Source organism: Ascaphus truei, chromosome 3 (genome assembly GCF_040206685.1).
Source record: "Ascaphus truei isolate aAscTru1 chromosome 3, aAscTru1.hap1, whole genome shotgun sequence".
Lineage (NCBI taxonomy): Eukaryota > Metazoa > Chordata > Amphibia > Anura > Ascaphidae > Ascaphus > Ascaphus truei.
Genome location: NC_134485.1, coordinates 430726132 through 430748016, shown reverse-complemented (window position 1 = coordinate 430748016; position 21885 = coordinate 430726132). Strand labels below are relative to the sequence as shown.

General features: G+C 56.9%; 1 protein-coding gene across 1 annotated transcript in view; it reads right to left on the bottom strand.

Moving 5' to 3' along the window:
- Positions 1 to 21885, bottom strand: part of HGD (homogentisate 1,2-dioxygenase) — an 84014-nt gene that overhangs the window by 46438 nt on the left and 15691 nt on the right. The window contains exons 8-10 of the mRNA XM_075592902.1: positions 18667 to 18746; positions 14842 to 14941; positions 13753 to 13877 (exon numbers count right to left, since the gene is read on the bottom strand). Coding sequence (XP_075449017.1) covers positions 13753 to 13877; positions 14842 to 14941; positions 18667 to 18746 — 305 coding nt within the window. The remainder of the gene's footprint in view (positions 1 to 13752; positions 13878 to 14841; positions 14942 to 18666; positions 18747 to 21885) is intronic.

Below are 21885 nucleotides of genomic sequence, written 5' to 3'. Positions count from 1 at the left end.
CTGCCTGCTTCTCTCCCTGCTGCGCCCCCCTGCCTGCTTCTCTCCCTGCTGCGCCCCCCTGCCTGCTTCTCTCCCTGCTGCGCCCCCCTGCCTGCTTCTCTCCCTGCTCGCGCCCCCTGCCTGCTTCTCTCCCTGCTCGCGCCCCCCTGCCTGCTTCTCTCCCAGCTGCGCCCCCCTGCCTGCTTCTCTCCCTGCTGCGCCCCCCTGCCGGCTTCTCTCCCTGCTCGCGCCCCCCTGCCTGCTTCTCTCCCTGCTGCGCCCCCCTGCCTGCTTCTCTCCCTGCTGTGCCCTCCCTGCCTGCTTCTCTCCCTGCTGGCGCCCCCCTGCCTGCTTCTCTCCCTGCTGCGCCCCCCTGTCTTCTTCTCTCCCTGCTGCGCCCCCTGCCTGCTTCTCTCCCTGCTCGCGCCCCCCTGCCTGCTTCTCTCCCTGCTCGCGCCCCCCTGCCTGCTTCTCTCCCTGCTGGCGCCCCCCTGCCTGCTTCTCTCCCTGCTGCGCCCCCTTGTCTGCTTCTCTCCCTGCTGCGCCCCCCTGCCTGCTTCTCTCCCTGCTGCGCCCCCCTGCCTGCTTCTCTCCCTGCTCGCGCCCCCCTGCCTGCTTCTCTCCCTGCTGCGCCCCCCTGCCTGCTTCTCTCCCTGCTGCGCCCCCCTGCTGTGCCCCCCTGCCTGCTTCTCTCCCTGCTCGCGCCCCCCTGCCTGCTTCTCTCCCTGCTGGCGCCCCCATGCCTGCTTCTCTCCCTGCTGCGCCCCCCTGCCTGCTTCTCTTCCTGCTGCGCCCCCCTGCCGGCTTCTCTCCCTGCTCGCGCCCCCTGCCTGCTTCTCTCCCTGCTCACGCCCCCTGCCTGCTTCTCTCCCTGTCTGCTTCTCTCCCTGCTGGCGCCCCCCTGCCTGCTTCTCTCCCTGCTGGCGCCCCCCTGCCTGCTTCTCTCCCTGCTGCGCCCCCCTGTCTGCTTCTCTCCCTGCTGCGCCCCCCTGCCTGCTTCTCTCCCTGCTCGCGCCCCCTGCCTGCTTCTCTCCCTGCTGGCGCCCCCCTGCCTGCTTCTCTCCCTGCTGGCGCCCCCATGCCTGCTTCTCTCCCTGCTGCGCCCCCCTGCCTGCTTCTCTTCCTGCTGCGCCCCCCTGCCGGCTTCTCTCCCTGCTCGCGCCCCCTGCCTGCTTCTCTCCCTGCTCACGCCCCCTGCCTGCTTCTCTCCCTGTCTGCTTCTCTCCCTGCTGGCGCCCCCCTGCCTGCTTCTCTCCCTGCTGGCGCCCCCCTGCCTGCTTCTCTCCCTGCTGCGCCCCCCTGTCTGCTTCTCTCCCTGCTGCGCCCCCCTGCCTGCTTCTCTCCCTGCTCGCGCCCCCTGCCTGCTTCTCTCCCTGCTGGCGCCCCCCTGCCTGCTTCTCTCCCTGCTGCGCCCCCCTGCCTGCTTCTCTCCCTGCTCGCGCCCCCTGTCTTCTTCTCTCCCTGCTCGCGCCCCCTGCCTGCTTCTCTCCCTGCTGCGCCCCCCTGCCTGCTTCTCTTCCTGCTGCGCCCCCTGCCTGCTTCTCTCCCTGCTGCGCCCCCCTGCTGTGCCCCCCTGCCTGCTTCTCTCCCTGCTGCGCCCCCCTGCCTGCTTCTCTCCCTGCTGCGCCCCCCTGCCTGCTTCTCTCCCTGCTGCGCCCCCCTGCCGGCTTCTCTCCCTGCTGCGCCCCCCTGCCTGCTTCTCTCCCTGCTGCGCCCCCCTGCCTGCTTCTCTTCCTGCTGCGCCCCCCTGCCTGCTTCTCTCCCTGCTGCGCCCCCCTGCTGTGCCCCCCTGCCTGCTTCTCTCCCTGCTGCGCCCCCCTGCCTGCTTCTCTCCCTGCTGCGCCCCCCTGCCTGCTTCTCTCCCTGCTGCGCCCCCCTGTCGGCTTCTTTCCCTGCTCGCGCCCCCCTGCCTGCTTCTCTCCCTGCTGCGCCCCCCTGTCTGCTTCTCTCCCTGCTGCGCCCCCCTGCCGGCTTCTCTCCCTGCTCGCGCCCCCCTGCCTGCTTCTCTCCCTGCTGCGCCCCCGTCTGCTTCTCTCCCTGCTTCGCCCCCTGCCTGCTTCTCTCCCTGCTGCGCCCCCCTGTCTGCTTCTCTCCCTGCTGCGCCCCCTGCCTGCTTCTCTCCCTGCTGCGCCCCCCTGCCTGCTTCTCTCCCTGCTGGCGCCCCCCTGCTGTGCCCCCCTGCCTGCTTCTCTCCCTGCTCGCGCTCCTCCTGCCTGCTTCTCTCCCTGCTCGCGCCCCCCTGCCTGCTTCTCTCCCTGCTTGCGCCCCCTGCCTGCTTCTCTCCCTGCTGCGCCCCCCTGTCTTCTTCTCTCCCTGCTCGCGCCCCCCTACCGGCTTCTCTCCCTGCTCGCGCCCCCCTGCCTGCTTCTCTCCCTGCTGCGCCCCTTGCCTGCTTCTCTCCCTGCTGGCGCCCCCCTGCTATGCCCCCCTGCCTGCTTCTCTCCCTGCTCGTGCCCCTCCTGCCTGCTTCTCTCCCTGCTCGCGCCCCCCTGCCTGCTTCTCTCCCTGCTTGCGCCCCCTGCCTGCTTCTCTCCCTGCTGCGCCCCCCTGTCTTCTTCTCTCCCTGCTCGCGCCCCCCTGCCGGCTTCTCTCCCTGCTCGCGCCCCCCTGCCTGCTTCTCTCCCTGCTCGCGCCCCCCTGCCTGCTTCTCTCCCTGCTGCGCCCCCCTGCTGCGCCCCCCTGCCTGCTTCTCTCCCTGCTCGCGCCCCCCTGCCTGCTTCTCTCCCTGCTGGCGCCCCCCTGCCTGCTTCTCTCCCTGCTGTGCCCCCCTGCCTGCTTCTCTCCCTGCTTGCGCCCCCCTGCCTGCTTCTCTCCCTGCTGTGCCCCCCTGCCTGCTTCTCTCCCTGCTGCGCCCCCCTGCCTGCTTCTCTCCCTGCTCGCGCCCCCCTGCCTGCTTCTCTCCCTGCTCGCGCCCCCCTGCCGGCTTCTCTCCCTGCTTGCGCCCCCCTGTCTGCTTCTCTCCCTGCTGCGCCCCCCTGCCTGCTTCTCTCCCTGCTCGCGCCCCCCTGCCGGCTTCTCTCCCTTCTCGCGCCCCCCTGCCTGCTTCTCTCCCTGCTCGCGCCCCCTGCCTACTTCTCTCCCTGCTCGCGCCCCCCTGCCTGCTTTTCTCCCTGCTTGCGCCCCCTGCCTGCTTCTCTCCCTGCTCGCGCCCCCCTGCCTGCTTCTCTCCCTGCTCGCGCCCCCCTGCCTGCTTCTCTCCCTGCTTGCGCCCCCTGCCTGCTTCTCTCCCTGCTCGCACCCCCCTGCCGGCTTCTCTCCCTGCTCGCGCCCCCCTGCCTGCTTCTCTCCCTGCTGCGCCCCCCTGCTGCGCCCCCCTGCCTGCTTCTCTCCCTGCTCGCGCCCCCCTGCCTGCTTCTCTCCCTGCTCGCGCCCCCCTGCTGGCTTCTCTCCCTGCTCGCGCCCCCCTGCCTGCTTCTCTCCCTGCTCATGCCCCCCTGCCTGCTTCTCTCCCTGCTCGCGCCCCCCTGCTTGCTTCTCTCCCTGCTGCGCCCCCCTGTCTTCTTCTCTCCTTGCTCGTGCCCCCTGCCTGCTTCTCTCCCTGCTGCGCCCCCCTGCCTGCTTCTCTCCCTGCTCGCGCCCCCTGCCTGCTTCTCTCCCTGCTCGCGCCCCCCTGCCTGATTCTCTCCCTGCTCGCGCCCCCCTGCCGGCTTCTCTCCCTGCTCGCGCCCCCTGCCTGCTTCTCTCCCTGCTCGCGCCCCCCTGCCTGCTTCTCTCCCTGCTCGCGCCCCCTGCCTGCTTCTCTCCCTGCTCGCGCCCCCTGCTGCTTCTCTCCCTGCTCGCGCCCCCCTGCCGGCTTCTCTCCCTGCTGCGCCCCCTGTCTGCTTCTCTCCCTGCTGCGCCCCCCTGTCTTCTTCTCTCCCTGCTCGCGCCCCCTGCCTGCTTCTCTCCCTGCTCGCGCCCCCCTGCCTGCTTCTCTCCCTGCTCGCGCCCCCCTGCCTGCTTCTCTCCCTGCTGCGCCCCCCTGCCGGCTTCTCTCCCTGCTGCGCCCCCCTGCCTGCTTCTCTCCCTGCTGCGCCCCCCTGCCTGCTTCTCTCCCTGCTTGCGCCCCCTGCCTGCTTCTCTCCCTGCTGCGCCCCCCTGTCTTCTTCTCTCCCTGCTCGCGCCCCCCTACCGGCTTCTCTCCCTGCTCGCGCCCCCCTGCCTGCTTCTCTCCCTGCTGCGCCCCTTGCCTGCTTCTCTCCCTGCTGGCGCCCCCCTGCTATGCCCCCCTGCCTGCTTCTCTCCCTGCTCGTGCCCCTCCTGCCTGCTTCTCTCCCTGCTCGCGCCCCCCTGCCTGCTTCTCTCCCTGCTTGCGCCCCCTGCCTGCTTCTCTCCCTGCTGCGCCCCCCTGTCTTCTTCTCTCCCTGCTCGCGCCCCCCTGCCGGCTTCTCTCCCTGCTCGCGCCCCCCTGCCTGCTTCTCTCCCTGCTCGCGCCCCCCTGCCTGCTTCTCTCCCTGCTGCGCCCCCCTGCTGCGCCCCCCTGCCTGCTTCTCTCCCTGCTCGCGCCCCCCTGCCTGCTTCTCTCCCTGCTGGCGCCCCCCTGCCTGCTTCTCTCCCTGCTGTGCCCCCCTGCCTGCTTCTCTCCCTGCTTGCGCCCCCCTGCCTGCTTCTCTCCCTGCTGTGCCCCCCTGCCTGCTTCTCTCCCTGCTGCGCCCCCCTGCCTGCTTCTCTCCCTGCTCGCGCCCCCCTGCCTGCTTCTCTCCCTGCTCGCGCCCCCCTGCCGGCTTCTCTCCCTGCTTGCGCCCCCCTGTCTGCTTCTCTCCCTGCTGCGCCCCCCTGCCTGCTTCTCTCCCTGCTCGCGCCCCCCTGCCGGCTTCTCTCCCTTCTCGCGCCCCCCTGCCTGCTTCTCTCCCTGCTCGCGCCCCCTGCCTACTTCTCTCCCTGCTCGCGCCCCCCTGCCTGCTTTTCTCCCTGCTTGCGCCCCCTGCCTGCTTCTCTCCCTGCTCGCGCCCCCCTGCCTGCTTCTCTCCCTGCTCGCTCCCCCCTGCCTGCTTCTCTCCCTGCTTGCGCCCCCTGCCTGCTTCTCTCCCTGCTCGCACCCCCCTGCCGGCTTCTCTCCCTGCTCACGCCCCCCTGCCTGCTTCTCTCCCTGCTGCGCCCCCCTGCTGCGCCCCCCTGCCTGCTTCTCTCCCTGCTCGCGCCCCCCTGCCTGCTTCTCTCCCTGCTCGCGCCCCCCTGCTGGCTTCTCTCCCTGCTCGCGCCCCCCTGCCTGCTTCTCTCCCTGCTCATGCCCCCCTGCCTGCTTCTCTCCCTGCTCGCGCCCCCCTGCTGGCTTCTCTCCCTGCTGCGCCCCCCTGTCTTCTTCTCTCCTTGCTCGTGCCCCCTGCCTGCTTCTCTCCCTGCTGCGCCCCCCTGCCTGCTTCTCTCCCTGCTCGCGCCCCCTGCCTGCTTCTCTCCCTGCTCGCGCCCCCCTGCCTGATTCTCTCCCTGCTCGCGCCCCCCTGCCGGCTTCTCTCCCTGCTCGCGCCCCCTGCCTGCTTCTCTCCCTGCTCGCGCCCCCCTGCCTGCTTCTCTCCCTGCTCGCGCCCCCTGCCTGCTTCTCTCCCTGCTCGCGCCCCCTGCTGCTTCTCTCCCTGCTCGCGCCCCCCTGCCGGCTTCTCTCCCTGCTGCGCCCCCTGTCTGCTTCTCTCCCTGCTGCGCCCCCCTGTCTTCTTCTCTCCCTGCTCGCGCCCCCTGCCTGCTTCTCTCCCTGCTCGCGCCCCCCTGCCTGCTTCTCTCCCTGCTCGCGCCCCCCTGCCTGCTTCTCTCCCTGCTGCGCCCCCCTGCCGGCTTCTCTCCCTGCTGCGCCCCCCTGCCTGCTTCTCTCCCTGCTGCGCCCCCCTGCCTGCTTCTCTCCCTGCTGCGCCCCCCTGCCTGCTTCTCTCCCTGCTGCGCCCCCCTGCCGGCTTCTCTCCCTGCTCGCGCCCCCCTGCCTGCTTCTCTCCCTGCTCGCGCCCCCCTGCCTGCTTCTCTCCCTGCTCGCGCCCCCCTGCCTGCTTCTCTCCCTGCTCGCGCCCCCCTGCCTGCTTCTCTCCCTGCTGTGCCCTCCCTGCCTGCTTCTCTCCCTGCTGCGCCCCCTGCCTGCTTCTCTCCCTGCTGCGCCCCCCTGCCTGCTTCTCTCCCTGCTGGCGCCCCCGTGCCTGCTTCTCTCCCAGCTGGCGACCCCCTGCCTGCTTCTCTCCCTGCTGCGCCCCCCTGTCTTCTTCTCTCCCTGCTGCGCCCCCTGCCTGCTTCTCTCCCTGCTCGCGCCCCCCTGCCTGCTTCTCTCCCTGCTCGCGCCCCCCTGCCTGCTTCTCTCCCTGCTGGCGCCCCCCTGCCTGCTTCTCTCCCTGCTGCGCCCCCCTGTCTTCTTCTCTCCCTGCTGCGCCCCCCTGCCTGCTTCTCTCCCTGCTGCGCCCCCCTGCCTGCTTCTCTCCCTGCTGGCGCCCCCATGCCTGCTTCTCTCCCTGCTGCGCCCCCCTGCCGGCTTCTCTCCCTGCTCACGCCCCCTGCCTGCTTCTCTCCCTGCTCACGCCCCCTGCCTGCTTCTCTCCCTGTCTGCTTCTCTCCCTGCTGGCGCCCCCCTGCCTGCTTCTCTCCCTGCTGGCGCCCCCCTGCCTGCTTCTCTCCCTGCTGCGCCCCCCTGTCTGCTTCTCTCCCTGCTGCGCCCCCCTGCCTGCTTCTCTCCCTGCTTGCGCCCCCCTGCCTGCTTCTCTCCCTGCTGGCGCCCCCCTGCCTGCTTCTCTCCCTGCTCGCGCCCCCTGCTTGCTTCTCTCCCTGCTCGCGCCCCCTGTCTTCTTCTCTCCCTGCTCGCGCCCCCCTGCCTGCTTCTCTCCCTGCTCGCGCCCCCTGCCTGCTTCTCTCCCTGCTCGCGCCCCCTGCCTGCTTCTCTCCCTGCTCGCGCCCCCCTGCCGGCTTCTCTCTCTGCTGCGCCCCCTGTCTGCTTCTCTCCCTGCTGTGCCCCCCTGCTGCGCCCCCCTGTCTTCTTCTCTCCCTGCTCGCGCCCCCCTGCCTGCTTCTCTCCCTGCTCGCACCCCCCTGCCTGCTTCTCTCCCTGCTGCGCCCCCCTGCCGGCTTCTCTCCCTGCTGCGCCCCCCTGCCTGCTTCTCTCCCTGCTGCGCCCCCCTGCCTGCTTCTCTCCCTGCTGCGCCCCCCTGCCTGCTTCTCTCCCTTCTCGCGCCCCCCTGCCTGCTTCTCTCCCTGCTGCGCCCCCCTGCCGGCTTCTCTCCCTGCTCGCGCCCCCCTGCCTGCTTCTCTCCCTGCTCGCGCCCCCCTGCCTGCTTCTCTCCCTGCTCGCGCCCCCCTGCCTGCTTCTCTCCCTGCTGTGCCCTCCCTGCCTGCTTCTCTCCCTGCTGCGCCCCCTGCCTGCTTCTCTCCCTGCTGTGCCCCCGTGCCTGCTTCTCTCCCTGCTGGCGCCCCCCTGCCTGCTTCTCTCCCTGCTGCGCCCCCCTGTCTTCTTCTCTCCCTGCTGCGCCCCCCTGCCTGCTTCTCTCCCTGCTGCGCCCCCCTGCCTGCTTCTCTCCCTGCTCGCGCCCCCCTGCCTGCTTCTCTCCCTGCTGGCGCCCCCATGTCTGCTTCTCTCCCTGCTGCGCCCCCCTGCCTGCTTCTCTTCCTGCTGCGCCCCCCTGCCGGCTTCTCTCCCTGCTCGCGCCCCCTGCCTGCTTCTCTCCCTGCTCGCGCCCCCCTGCCTGCTTCTCTCCCTGCTCGCGCCCCCCTGCCTGCTTCTCTCCCTGCTCGCGCCCCCCTGCCTGCTTCTCTCCCTGCTCGCGCCCCCCTGCCGGCTTCTCTCCCTGCTCGCGCCCCCTGCCTGCTTCTCTCCCTGCTCACGCCCCCTGCCTGCTTCTCTCCCTGTCTGCTTCTCTCCCTGCTGGCGCCCCCCTGCCTGCTTCTCTCCCTGCTGGCGCCCCCCTGCCTGCTTCTCTCCCTGCTGCGCCCCCCTGTCTGCTTCTCTCCCTGCTGCGCCCCCCTGCCTGCTTCTCTCCCTGCTCGCGCCCCCTGCCTGCTTCTCTCCCTGCTGGCGCCCCCCTGCCTGCTTCTCTCCCTGCTGCGCCCCCTTGCCTGCTTCTCTCCCTACTGCGCCCCCTGCCTGCTTCTCTCCCTGCTGGCGCCCCCCTGCCTGCTTCTCTCCCTGCCGCGCCCCCCTGCCTGCTTCTCTCCCTGCTGCGCCCCCTTGCCTGCTTCTCTCCCTGCTGGCGCCCCCCTGCCTGCTTCTCTCCCTGCTGCGCCCCCCTGTCTGCTTCTCACCCTGCTGCGCCCCCCTGCCTGCTTCTCTCTCTGCTCGCGCCCCCCTGCCTGCTTCTCTCCCTGCCTGCTTCTCTCCCTGCTGTGCCCCCTGTCTGCTTCTCTCCCTGCTGCGCCCCCCTGTCTGCTTCTCTCCCTGCTCGCGGCCCCCTGCCTGCTTCTCTTCCTGCTGCGCCCCCCTGCCTGCTTCTCTCCCTGCTGGCGCCCCCCTGCCTGCTTCTCTCCCTGCTCGCGCCCCCCTGCCTGCTTCTCTCCCTGCTGCGCCCCCCTGCCTGCTTCTCTCCCTGCTGCGCCCCCCTGCCTGCTTCTCTCCCTGCTGCGCCCCCCTGCCTGCTTCTCTCCCTGCTGCTCCCCCCTGCCTGCTTCTCTCCCTGCTGCGCCCCCCTGCCTGCTTCTCTCCCTGCTCGCGCCCCCTGCCTGCTTCTCTCCCTGCTCGCGCCCCCTGCCTGCTTCTCTCCCTGCTGCGCCCCCCTGCCTGCTTCTCTCCCTGCTGCGCCCCCCTGCCTGCTTCTCTCCCTGCTGCGCCCCCCTGCCTGCTTCTCTCCCTGCTCGCGCCCCCTGCCTGCTTCTCTCCCTGCTGGCGCCCCCCTGCCTGCTTCTCTCCCTGCTGTGCCCCCCTGTCTGCTTCTCTCCCTGCTGCGCCCCCTGCCTGCTTCTCTCCTTGCTGCGCCCCCCTGCCTGCTTCTCTCCCTGCCTGCTTCTCTCCCTGCTCGCGCCCCCTGCCTGCTTCTCTCCCTGCTCGCGCCCCTCCTGCCTGCTTGTCTCCCTGCTGGCGCCCCCCTGCCTGCTTCTCTCCCTGCTGCGCCCCCCTGCCTGCTTCTCTCCCTGCTGCGCCCCCCTGCCTGCTTCTCTCCCTGCTGCGCCCCCCTGCCTGCTTCTCTCCCTGCTGCGCCCCCCTGCCTTCTTCTCTCCCTGCTCGCGCACCCTGCCTGCTTCTCTCCCTGCTCGCGCCCCCTGCCTGCTTCTCTCCCTGCTGGCGCCCCCCTGCCTGCTTCTCTCCCTGCTGTGCCCCCCTGTCTGCTTCTCTCCCTGCTGCGCCCCCTGCCTGCTTCTCTCCCTGCTGCGCCCCCCTGCCTGCTTCTCTCCCTGCCTGCTTAACTCCCTGCTGCGCCCCCCTGCCTGCTTCTCTCCCTGCCTGCTTCTCTCCCTGCTCGCGCCCCCTGCCTGCTTCTCTCCCTGCTCGCGCCCCTCCTGCCTGCTTCTCTCCCTGCTGGCGCCCCCCTGCCTGCTTCTCTCCCTGCTGCGCCCCCCTGCCTGCTTCTCTCCCTGCTGCGCCCCCCTGCCTGCTTCTCTCCCTGCTCGCGCCCCCCTGCCTGCTTCTCTCCCTGCTCGCGCCCCCCTGCCTGCTTCTCTCCCTGCTGCGCCCCATGCCTGCTTCTCTCCCTGCTGCGCCCCCCTGCCTGCTTCTCTCCCTGCTCGCGCCCCCCTGCCTGCTTCTCTCCCTGCTCGCGCCCCCCTGCCTGCTTCTCTCCCTGCTGCGCCCCCTGCCTGCTTCTCTCCCTGCTGTGCCCCCCTGCCTGCTTCTCTCCCTGCTGCGCCCCCCTGCTGCGCCCCCCTGTCTGCTTCTCTCCCTGCTGCGCCCCCTGCCTGCTTCTCTCCCTGCTCGCGCCCCTCCTGCCTGCTTCTCTCCCTGCTCGCGCCCCCTGCCTGCTTCTCTCCCTGCTCGCGCCCCTCCTGCCTGCTTCTCTCCCTGCTCGCGCCCCTCCTGCCTGCTTCTCTCCCTGCTGCGCCCCCTGCCTGCTTCTCTCCCTGCTCGCGCCCCCTGCCTGCTTCTCTCCCTGCTCGCGCCCCCTGCCTGCTTCTCTCCCTGCTGGCGCCCCCCTGCCTGCTTCTCTCCCTGCTGTGCCCCCCTGTCTGCTTCTCTCCCTGCTGCGCCCCCCTGCCTGCTTCTCTCCCTGCCTGCTTAACTCCCTGCTGCGCCCCCCTGCCTGCTTCTCTCCCTGCCTGCTTCTCTCCCTGCTCGCGCCCCCTGCCTGCTTCTCTCCCTGCTCGCGCCCCTCCTGCCTGCTTCTCTCCCTGCTGGCGCCCCCCTGCCTGCTTCTCTCCCTGCTGCGCCCCCCTGCCTGCTTCTCTCCCTGCTGCACCCCCCTGCCTGCTTCTCTCCCTGCTCGCGCCCCCCTGCCTGCTTCTCTCCCTGCTCGCGCCCCCCTGCCTGCTTCTCTCCCTGCTGCGCCCCCTGCCTGCTTCTCTCCCTGCTGCGCCCCCCTGCCTGCTTCTCTCCCTGCTCGCGCCCCCCTGCCTGCTTCTCTCCCTGCTCGCGCCCCCCTGCCTGCTTCTCTCCCTGCTGCGCCCCCTGCCTGCTTCTCTCCCTGCTGTGCCCCCCTGCCTGCTTCTCTCCCTGCTGCGCCCCCCTGCTGCGCCCCCCTGTCTGCTTCTCTCCCTGCTGCGCCCCCTGCCTGCTTCTCTCCCTGCTCGCGCGCTTCCTGCCTGCTTCTCTCCCTGCTCGCGCCCCCTGCCTGCTTCTCTCCCTGCTCGCGCCCCTCCTGCCTGCTTCTCTCCCTGCTCGCGCCCCTCCTGCCTGCTTCTCTCCCTGCTGCGCCCCCCTGCCTGCTTCTCTCCCTGCTCGCGCCCCTCCTGCCTGCTTCTCTCCCTGCTGCGCCCCCCTGCTGTGCCCCCCTGCCTGCTTCTCTCCCTGCTGTGCCCCCCTGCCTGCTTCTCTCCCTGCTGCGCCCCCCTGCTGTGCCCCCCTGCCTGCTTCTCTCCCTGCTGTGCCCCCCTGCCTGCTTCTCTCCCTGCCCCCCTTCTCTCCCTGCTGTGCCCCCCTGCCCCTCCTCCCTTACCTCCGGCTCACGGCATCAAATAATGCCATGGGGTCACGTGACCCCGCGGCGTCATTTGACGCCGTGTTGCCATGGCGACGTTTGGCCATGGCGACGCGTCGCCGCAGACGCATTAAGGGAAGTTGCAGGGGCCTCACGCGATCCCCCGGCATTAATTTAAATGCCTTGAGGGAAGAGCGCAGGGCCACTGCAATCGCCGCGCCCCCCATGTTTGCGCGCCCCTGCTCTATACCATGGTTTCCATGTGCTAAATATTAGCGGATTCTCATTAATGTTTACAGGAACCTTGTTGGGCGCCATATGTAATAAGTGTGCAACATTTACGTCTGGGCTTAATTGTTGATCTATATCAGGAGTGCACAAACTTCCTGAGGTGCGCACCCCTGTGTGGCAGCCGCAGCGTTCGCGCCCCCCCCTCTCCAAGGACCCCGAGGGTCATGTGACGCCACGCTGCCATGGCGACGCATCACTTCACATGACCTTGCCACGTCATTTGACGCGTGTTGCCATGGCAACGCCTCTATTGACCCCCGCTGCATCAAATGACGCCGCGTTGCCATGGCGACGCACTACTGAAGAGCCGGTAAGGGAGTTACCGAGGGCCCGCCCCGTATTTAATTTAAATGCCTTAGGGAAGAGCGCGGGGCCTCTGTAACCGCCGTGCCCCCCCCCCCCTAGAAATTGTTGCGCCCCCAGTTTGCGCACCGCTTGTCTATTGCTTGGGGTGTGAATTGATTTGTGTGGTTTATCCTGTCTCCTGCCTGTGTTAGGAGTGTCGCAGTGTTGTACAGTGTCAGTGTGGGGACGTTTATCCCATTTCTGTTGTGTTGTTGTAATCTTTTCACGCGTAGTCTAAGTTTTTTTTTATATTCTCCCATATAAAGGTCTGGACGGAAGGATTTGTTCAGACCTTTTTCATCTTTATCTTTCATCGTGATTGGCAGCACGTGTGAAATATGCAGGAACCCGGGAAATTGTCATCTTAGCGAGACGGCGCCTTCCCCAATGCGATGGATTGAGATTTAGCCATTTTGTTGTGTCTGTGTAATATTGTCTGTCAGTGGTTTTATATTATTTCTATATAGCTGCTGCATATCATTGGGAGGAGTATGCCTGGAAATGTCATGTGTATGTTTGCCCGTCTGAGGGGAACATACCCCTTCATTTCAGCTCTTTTCTGTTGGTAAGCGCCAATGCTTCAGATTTTTCATAGTTTATTGTTAAGCCTGATACTATACTGATACTATATTGATACTATATTGATACTATACTGATACTATACCGATACAATACTGCTACTATACCGATACTGATACTGTACCAATACTGATAGTGTACCAATACCGATACTGATACTATACTGCTACTATACCGATACTGATACTGTACCAATACTGATAGTATACCGGTACAATACCGATACTGATACTATACTATACCGATACAATACTGATTCTATACTGATACAATACTGCTACTATACAGATACTGATACTGTACCAATACTGATAGTATACCAGTACAATACCGATACTGATTCTATACCGATACAATACTGATTCTATACCGATACGATACAATACTGATTCTATACCGATACTATACTGATACTATACCGATACGATACAATACTGATTCTATACCGATACTATACTGATACTATACCGATATACTGATAGTAAACCGATGCAATACTGCTACTATACCGATACTGATACTGTACCAATACTGATAGTATACGGTACAATACCGATACTGCTACTATACTGCTACTATACTGCTACTATACCGATACTGATACTGTACCAATACTGATAGTATACCGGTACAATACCAATACTGATACTATACTGCTACTATACCGATACTGATACTGTACCAATACTGATAGTATACCGGTACAATACCGATACTGATACTGTACCAATACTGATAGTATACCGGTACAATACCGATACTATACCGATACTAAACCGATACTGATACTGTACCAATACTGATAGTATACCGGTACAATACTGATACTGATACTATACTATACAGATACAATACTGATTCTATACCGATACGATACAATACTGATACAATACGGATACTATACAGATACAATACCAATACGATACTATACTGATACAATACCAATACGATACTATACTGATACTATACTGAATGTCTGTATTTTACCTGCTGGCTTTTAATGGGATCCCTTTTCCTTGATAGATTTTGTGCTGTTTTTACCCCGGTTTTACAGAAGATTTGAGTAAATGAAACCCCAAGCCTTTCACCTTTTTAGGAGCTATTTATCAAGCTTTACTGGCCGCAGGCTCTGCGCAAAAAACAGAATCAGCTTTAAAAGGAATGGGAATTTTTATCTGCTTAATCTTGCACCGATGTCGTCCTGTATTGCAGGGAGCAGTAAAATCAGTTAACTCATAATATACTACAGCTAAAATGCAATTAATGCTATCACTGTGTATGTTACAGCTAATACACTTACACTTACTGCTATCACTCTGTGTGTTACACTAATAAACTTACTGCTATCACTGTGTGTTACACCGAATAGACTCACTCTTACTGCTCTCTCCCTATGTAAGTTAGTTTACTTTATTGATATTGCTAATTTAGTATATTCACATTTCCCACCTCTGAGTTCACAGTTATCATCACTATGTCCAAGTCCATAAAAGAATGACCAATAAAGCGAAACGAATATTAAACCTGAACGATTATGTAATGTTGTGCCACTCGGGATGATGAGCTTAGAACCACGTACAACTGATATATATAAAACAATATTAAATGAGCGTGTTACCTGCTGAGCAGCAAACAGCTTGCCATGGTACTTGCTTATAACTGTGTACCCGCCGGGCACCTTCCGATCTTCATACCAAGCTACGGGGGTGAGGAAATCTCTTGGATTGGCCAAGCCATTTGCCCCTAGAATGAAGCAGAGTATCATGGATAAATTGCTCAGCATGTGGTTCAACAGATTGGTCCACAGTTCCAGCAACCACAAACCACCAGCCACCCCCCTCGGCACTTCGCCAGGGCGCATGTAGTGGCTTATTTCTCTGGATGCCGAATCTGGAACGGGTGTGATAAGGAGGGAAAATAAAGGGATCTAACACTGATGGAAGTACAAGGGGACCCTGAGTGTTTGGGAAAAAGGAAGTGAAAACAGATGTACAGAGAGGATCAATAATTCCAGCGTGCGAGGAGAAAAAGGGGGTGACATGGATGGTAATAATAATAACTTTTTTTCACATAGCGCTTTTCTCCCAAAGGGACTCAAAGCGCGTCACAATCACAGCGCAGCGCACATAGGAACGTTACAGACACAGCCCCTGCCCAGATGAACTTACAATGATGTTGGTGCCTGAGGCACCGGGAGATAAAGAGACTTGCCCAAGGTCACAGGGAGGTGACACCGGGAACTGAATCAGGTTCCCCTGCTTCACACTCTGTGTCATTGTTATCAGTCAGTGTCTTTACTCACTGAGCTACCGACTCCTTCTCCCCTGGTGGGGAGTAATGAGTCCCCCAGCACGGTGCAGCCCTGGAGAAGCCTTGGAGGTGGGAATGAGAGGAAGTAGTGAGGGAGGAGATCCATACAGTCGGTCACAAGCTGAAGGGTCTCCTGAATTGACAGTGTTCAGTATTTATTTAAATACACAGTAATAATCCCCTTACGTTTCACAGCATTTTCCCCTACACAATGTCTATGTCAGGTTTATATCCAGGAAGTGTTTAAATGGTATCTATCCCATCCCCCCTCGCCATCCTGTAAACCCCAACAGTGTACCCCTCTCAGGCACCACGTCCGCTCTGCTCCTCACATCTGGACACTGGTGGAGCAGGTCCACCAACATCTGGGTTGCACCATTACTTCCTAGGGACTTACCGATTGGCCCTAGGTCCGGCAACTCGAAGTGGGCACCATACACCTCTAGGACGTACCCTCGCGCCTCTCCAGACACCTCCACGCTGAAGCGCATCCCTTGCTGTAAGACACGTACAAGAATCAGAGGCCCCTACTCAACAGCTGCTCTCCTGTGCTGGGGAAGATGTCAGCCCCAGTCATTTGAATGGAGCAGAATGGTTCTGCCACACAGCAAAGATTGGAGACCCCATGCACACTTCTACAACCACTTGCGGCTCTATGAAGTGACAGAGAAGCACAGGGAATGGAGCACGGATTAAATACTCAGATTTTTCCATTGAGTTTATCGGTATCTAGTATACAAGTCACAACGGGTTTAATACAAACCTCATTCCTTTCAATTCATTGGACATATTCTAATCCTGGATTATTTGCAGTTTCTTTTGACCTTTCCTTTGTGTGGTTTTATTGTATTATATTGTATAATATTGTACAACACTAAATCCTACAAGGAGCAGTGACTCCCAATTATAACTATAATCATATTCCTTTCAATTCAATTAGAACGTCTTATTCTGTAGGATTTCGCGGGGACGGTGTGCACAGTTTTGCAGCTGTTTATCAGGGTGTACGCCCCGTTTTCCATAGTAGGGTTACTCGCCTGATTGAGCTGCACAGTAGTTCTGTATTATTATACAGCAGTTACCCCCCTAACTCTATGAGCCGTAATAGTAACAACCATCCTAATTATATAAAGGTTTAATGCCGTGATCTAAGGGATCATTCATTAATTTGCGATAGCGCCGATCGGGAAACACCCATTGAATTCAATGCACCCGATCGGCCCCATTGCAGTTTAATTAATAACCCCCTTAATTCGAAATCCCCCGGAGTGACCGTCGTCAGAAGAAAACGAAGATTGGCGTCTTTGGGGCTTTGGGACGAAGATCACCTGGAATGTCCACTTCAGGGTGTATAGAATGACCGTGGTCAACATGCCTCTGAAATAGGGGAACGGTACCTTTCTTTCCAGAAATCCTACACCTGCTAGATAATGGGATAACGCTCGTGGAGCTCATTCTAGAAAGGTTTATATATAAAATTCATGCTGTAAAAACAACAAGAATGCCACTGCAAAAATTGGCACTGTATTTTTTTAAGTATAGTAGTAGAATAAACGTTCATATTATCCGGTGTTTGGCGTTGGTAGCTTTGTCACTTTAAAAAAAATAAATTCAATTATATTTTTTTATTGGGGAAAATTATATATATAAAAATGTAGGCACATTACTGCAAATTGCAACATCATTATCTATATATGAACGCAATAATCAATGAGAAACCAATTCAAAGTGGATATATAAATAATATAGCAAAAGTTCTTGCATATTTCAATAGAACAATTCTTTACTACTTAGGGTAACATAAACCTTTTATGTTTGACATTGTTGATTTCTGTGTAATTTGATTCGGACAAAGAACTCCCTTCTAATATTCCCCCGCTTTAAGACTGTAATTATCATTACTACTGTGCCATGTTAATGTTCTTCACTTAACGCTTCCTCTCATTCCAATATTCCTTATTTTTAACATTTATAAACAAATAGGCCATTAGCATTTAAAGCTGCAGACTAAGCAATATCTTACGTGTGTGTTTTTTTTTATTATAAATCAGTTCTGTACTATGATAAAATACTTTTACAGTAGCATAAAAAAATAAAAATAACAAAAACAACAACTCTGAATGATATTTTTAATGTATTATAATGTAACATGCTTTTTTGTTTCTATACCAACCATTTACAAAGTCACATCCCCTTACTCTTCTGAAACAGGCTCTGGCACACCCCTTTTTGAGCCCCACCCTCTCGCTAGCAGTGCACCAATTGTATCTAGTGACTGCCTGGTCACATGATCTTCCCCACAGAACTTTGCATCATTGGTCCTATTCTGCTGCACTGACGGCCATTTAGTGAACCCCGAGCCGAGTCTCCGCCGATCGATCACAGGAGAACGGATCGATCGGCAACTTAGCTAAATACTTATCATTGTATAATGCATATATTAAAGTGGGGAAAATAAAACAAACTGACAGCTGCTTTAAGGGAATGTCTGTACCTACTAGAAGTGTTTGATGGCAGATTTGCTATTTCTGGTATGTTATATCCAGAGTATGATTAAACCAGAGGTGGAAGCGTGATGATAATAAGGGGCAATATGCCTGCGTGCCATTTCTATATTGTCATCATGCGGTGACCCCTGGTTTTATCATATTCTGGATATTTCATGCCAGGAATGGAAAATCTACCATTAAACACCTCCTAGTAGGACACAGATATTCTATTGGGTAACAAATCACATGTCACTAAACAGCAAGAAAGATACGTATAACAAACAGCAGATAATATGAACATAGATATTGGATAACACAAACATAGACATTGGATAACACAAACATAGACATTGGATAACACAAACATAGACATTGGATAACACAAACATAGACATTGGATAACACAAACATAGGCATTGGATAACACAAACATAGACATTGGATAACACAAACATAGACATTGGATAACACAAACATAGGCATTGGATAACACAAACATAGACATTGGATAACACAAACATAGACATTGGATAACACAAACATAGACATTGGATAACACAAACATAGACATTGGATAACACAAACATAGACATTGGGTAACACGGACATTGATATTGGGTAACACGGACATTGATATTGGGTAACACGGACATTGGATAACACAAACATAGATATTGGGTAACACAGACATAGATATTGGGTAACACGGACATTGGATAACACAAACATAGATATTGGGTAACACAGACATAGATATTGGGTAACACGGACATTGGATAACACAAACATAGATATTGGGTAACACGGACATTGGATAACACAAACATAGATATTGGGTAACACGGACATTGGATAACACAAACATAGATATTGGGTAACACAGACATTGGATAACACAAACATTGATATTGGGTAACACGGACATTGGATAACACAAACATAGATATTGGGTAACACAAACATAGATATTGGGTAACACAGACATTGGATAACACAAACATAGATATTGGATAACACAAACATAGATATTGGGTAACACGGACATTGGATAACACAAACATAGATATTGGGTAACACGGACATTGGATAACACAAACATTGATATTGAGTAACACGGACATTGGATAACACAAACATAGATATTGGGTAACACGGACATTGGATAACACAAACATTGATATTGAGTAACACGGACATTGGATAACACAAACATAGATATTGGGTAACACAAACATAGACATTGGATAAAACAAACATAAATATTGGGTAACACAAACATAGACATTGGATAACACAAACATAGATATTGGGTAACACAAACATAGACATTGGATAACACAAACATTGATATTGGGTAACACAAACATAGACATTGGATAACACAAACATAAATATTGGGTAACACAAACATAGATATTGGGTAACACAAACATAGATATTGGGTAACACGAACATAGATATTGGATAACACGGACATCGGATAACACCAACAAAGACATCAGATAATACAAATATGGACATCGGATAATATGAACATAGACACTGGGTAACATAGACATTGGGTAACGTGGACATTGGATAATATAAACATAGACATCAGATAACTCGAACATAGACATCGGATAACTTGGACATGGACGTCAGATAACACAAACCTAACATCGGATAACATGAACCTACAGTAAGCAGATGCCCGAAGATGCCAATCTGTGAGAGGGGGGATCGGATCTTACCTGTATAACACAGATCTCTTTGGGCTCTACAAGCATCTTCCCAAACTCAGTTAGAATCAGGAGCTTCCCCTGTTGTGGAACTGTGGGATGGATACAGAGCAGTTATTGCCAACATTCGTGGTGCATTTAACAGTATGTGTATACCGGTATTACATCTCTGGGCGTGTATGTGTATACCGGTATTACATCTCTGGGCGTGTATGTGTATACCGGTATTACATCTCTGGGTGTGTGTGTGTATAGCGGTATTACCTCTCTGGGTGTGTGTGTGTATAGCGGTATTACCTCTCTGGGTGTGTGTGTATACCAGTATTACCTCTCTGTGTGTGTATGTGTATACCGGTATTACCTCTCTGGGCGTGTATGTGTATAGCGGTATTACCTCTCTGTGTGTGTATGTGTATACCGGTATTATCTCTCTGGGCGTGTATGTGTATACCGGTATTACCTCTCTGGGTGTGTATGTGTACAGCGGTATTACCTCTCTGGGCGTGTATGTGTATACCGGTATTACTTCTCTGGGTGTGTATGTGTATACCGGTATTATCTCTCTGGGCGTGTATGTGTATAGCGGTATTACCTCTCTGGGCGTGTGTGTATACCAGTATTACCTCTCTGGGCGTGTATGTGTATACCGGTATTACCTCTCTGGGCGTGTATGTGTATACCGGTATTACCTCTCTGGGTGTGTATGTGTATAGCGGTATTACCTCTCTGGGCGTGTATGTGTATAGCGGTATTACCTCTCTGGGCGTGTATGTGTATACCGGTATTACCTCTCTGGGCGTGTATGTGTATACCGGTATTACCTCTCTGGGCGTGTATGTGTATACCGGTATTACATCTCTGGGCGTTTGTGTATACCGGTATTACCTCTCTGGGCGTGTATGTGTATACCGGTATTACCTCTCTGGGCGTGTATGTGTATATCGGTATTACCTCTCTGGGCGAGTATGTGTATACCGGTATTACCTCTCTGGGCGTGTATGTGTATACCGGTATTACCTCTCTGGGCGTGTATGTGTATACCGGTATTACCTCTCTGGGCGTGTACGTGTATACCGGTATTACCTCTCTGGGCGTGTACGTGTATACCGGTATTACCTCTCTGGGCGTGTACGTGTATACCGGTATTACCTCTCTGGGCGTGTATGTATATACCGGTATTACCTCTCTGGGCGTGTGTGACAGGGTGAATGAACGTCACCAGCCATATACCTGGCAAACCTATGTTTAGGCTTGCAGTGCAGCAGTGACGAGGTTAAGTTTCAGTTGAGAAGGGCTGTTTAATTAGTCTGACCCAGCTGCATAATCAAGGTGTTTTAAACCCCCCAGGCTGTACATTTCCCTGAGTAGGGAGAGCGCAGGGCTGCTTCTAGGGGGCTGGGCAGCTTCCACCATCCTGATTGGCTGAATTAACTTGCAGCAGCCAATCACAAGGAGGTGTCAGGAGCCTGGGGGTGGGGCCAAGGATATGGAAGAAACAGCATTGAGGTGTGTGTGTGTGTGGCGCGCGTGTGGCGTGTGTGTGTGGCGTGTGTGTGTGTGTGGCGTGTGTGTGGGTGTGGCGTGTGTGTGTGTGTGGCGTGTGTGTGTGTGGCGTGTGTGTGTGGGGCGTGTGTGTGTGTGGGGCGTGTGTGTGTGTGGGGCGTGTGTGTGTGTGTGGGGCAAGTGTGTGTGGGGCAAGTGTGTTGCACCTTTCACAATTGTGTCTAGTATTTTTGGAGAATCCGCCTGGCAACCCTAACTCCTACCACCAGCTGGCCAGCTCCCACGGTAATAAAGATGCACAGCCGACTTCTATGCTAAGGACACTGAGAAAAAGCTTCCCCGAGATAAGCGTCGGGAAGAAATGGCTTAAAGGAACATTTCCAGACAGACAATCAGGTGGGAACCTTACAGTGTTTCAGATCAATCAGCCAGAGCTAAAGTAACCCGCTGCAGTTCTTATTATCTGACACCAGAGGGCGATCAAAACAGACCTAGCAACAACAGCAACAGATGTAAGAATCGCTGCCTGTGCAGTTTGCAAATCTGTTCCTTTTTAAATGATATTATTATTATGTTTTATTTGCATGCCACCAACATGTTCCCCAGCGCAGTACAGTAACATTGTATAACAAAGAGAGTACATAACGTTTTATTTTCCTGAAATGTGTCAAGAAATCAACGAAAACCACAAAAATGCAATGAAACACCCGGCAAAAACACCTGTATTTCACACGCTGGATTCAAGCTGCTCCCAGATTAAGATATTTGTGGGTTTTTGGCGAAATTTGCTATTCTTGCAACTTTTCCCCCAGCCGCTCATACGCTGCAACGGAGCAGATCACTGCTCTCGGATATTCTGGAGCCCAGTTTAGTTTGGACCATATTTAGTAAGCGGTGCTTAGCCACAAGGCACCTTAGATACGGACCTTAATGTGATCAATACAGAGCTCCCAAAGTGACGTCTTGATGCAGATCAAACTGTTCAGTATGTTTCATCCCTTGTGTACTTAAAAATGTAAGACTCTTGTTAATCTGATACCGGCCCTTGAGACCAGACCACCAACAGGACAGTTTTTAAGGATATCCCTGCATTGATGTCTGTGTATATTATTGGTATATGGTCACCACTTTATTGTGTGATCAATTGAGCAGACGTCCTATTGCATATTTTGTAGGAATGGGCTGTACCTTTATGCTGTCATATTTATATGGGACATTCCAACTGCAGACTTGATACATCAAAATACCACATATTGCAGAGAAGGAACTGACATGGTAACCAGTTTACATCACACTGCATTATATAGCAGTATATAGATTCTGTCCTACACAGGCTCAATCCACATACCACCAACCTATGACTGTGTGTTACCCTACCTGAGCTCACATTGATTTCTTGCTTCTCAGTAGTCAGGTGTCTTTATTTACCTATGGGTCAGATCTCCACTATGACAAGATTTCTACACATACTTTACCCATTACAATTGACCCTGGCCTAGACTACTACTTATCACATCTTACAGGAGGGTTCTCACTAAATAGCAATCATAGGTTGGCATGATGGGTATGCTGTGTTAGAGACTGTCTCTATTTCAGCACCAGCAAGCTACACTCCAGACATTGGTTGTTGAGTTATGCAGCCAGATACATTATCCTACAAATTGTTAGGTACCCCCTGGTGATTACATTGCACACTTTATTACCACCTTAGTGTGGCAACTACTTCTA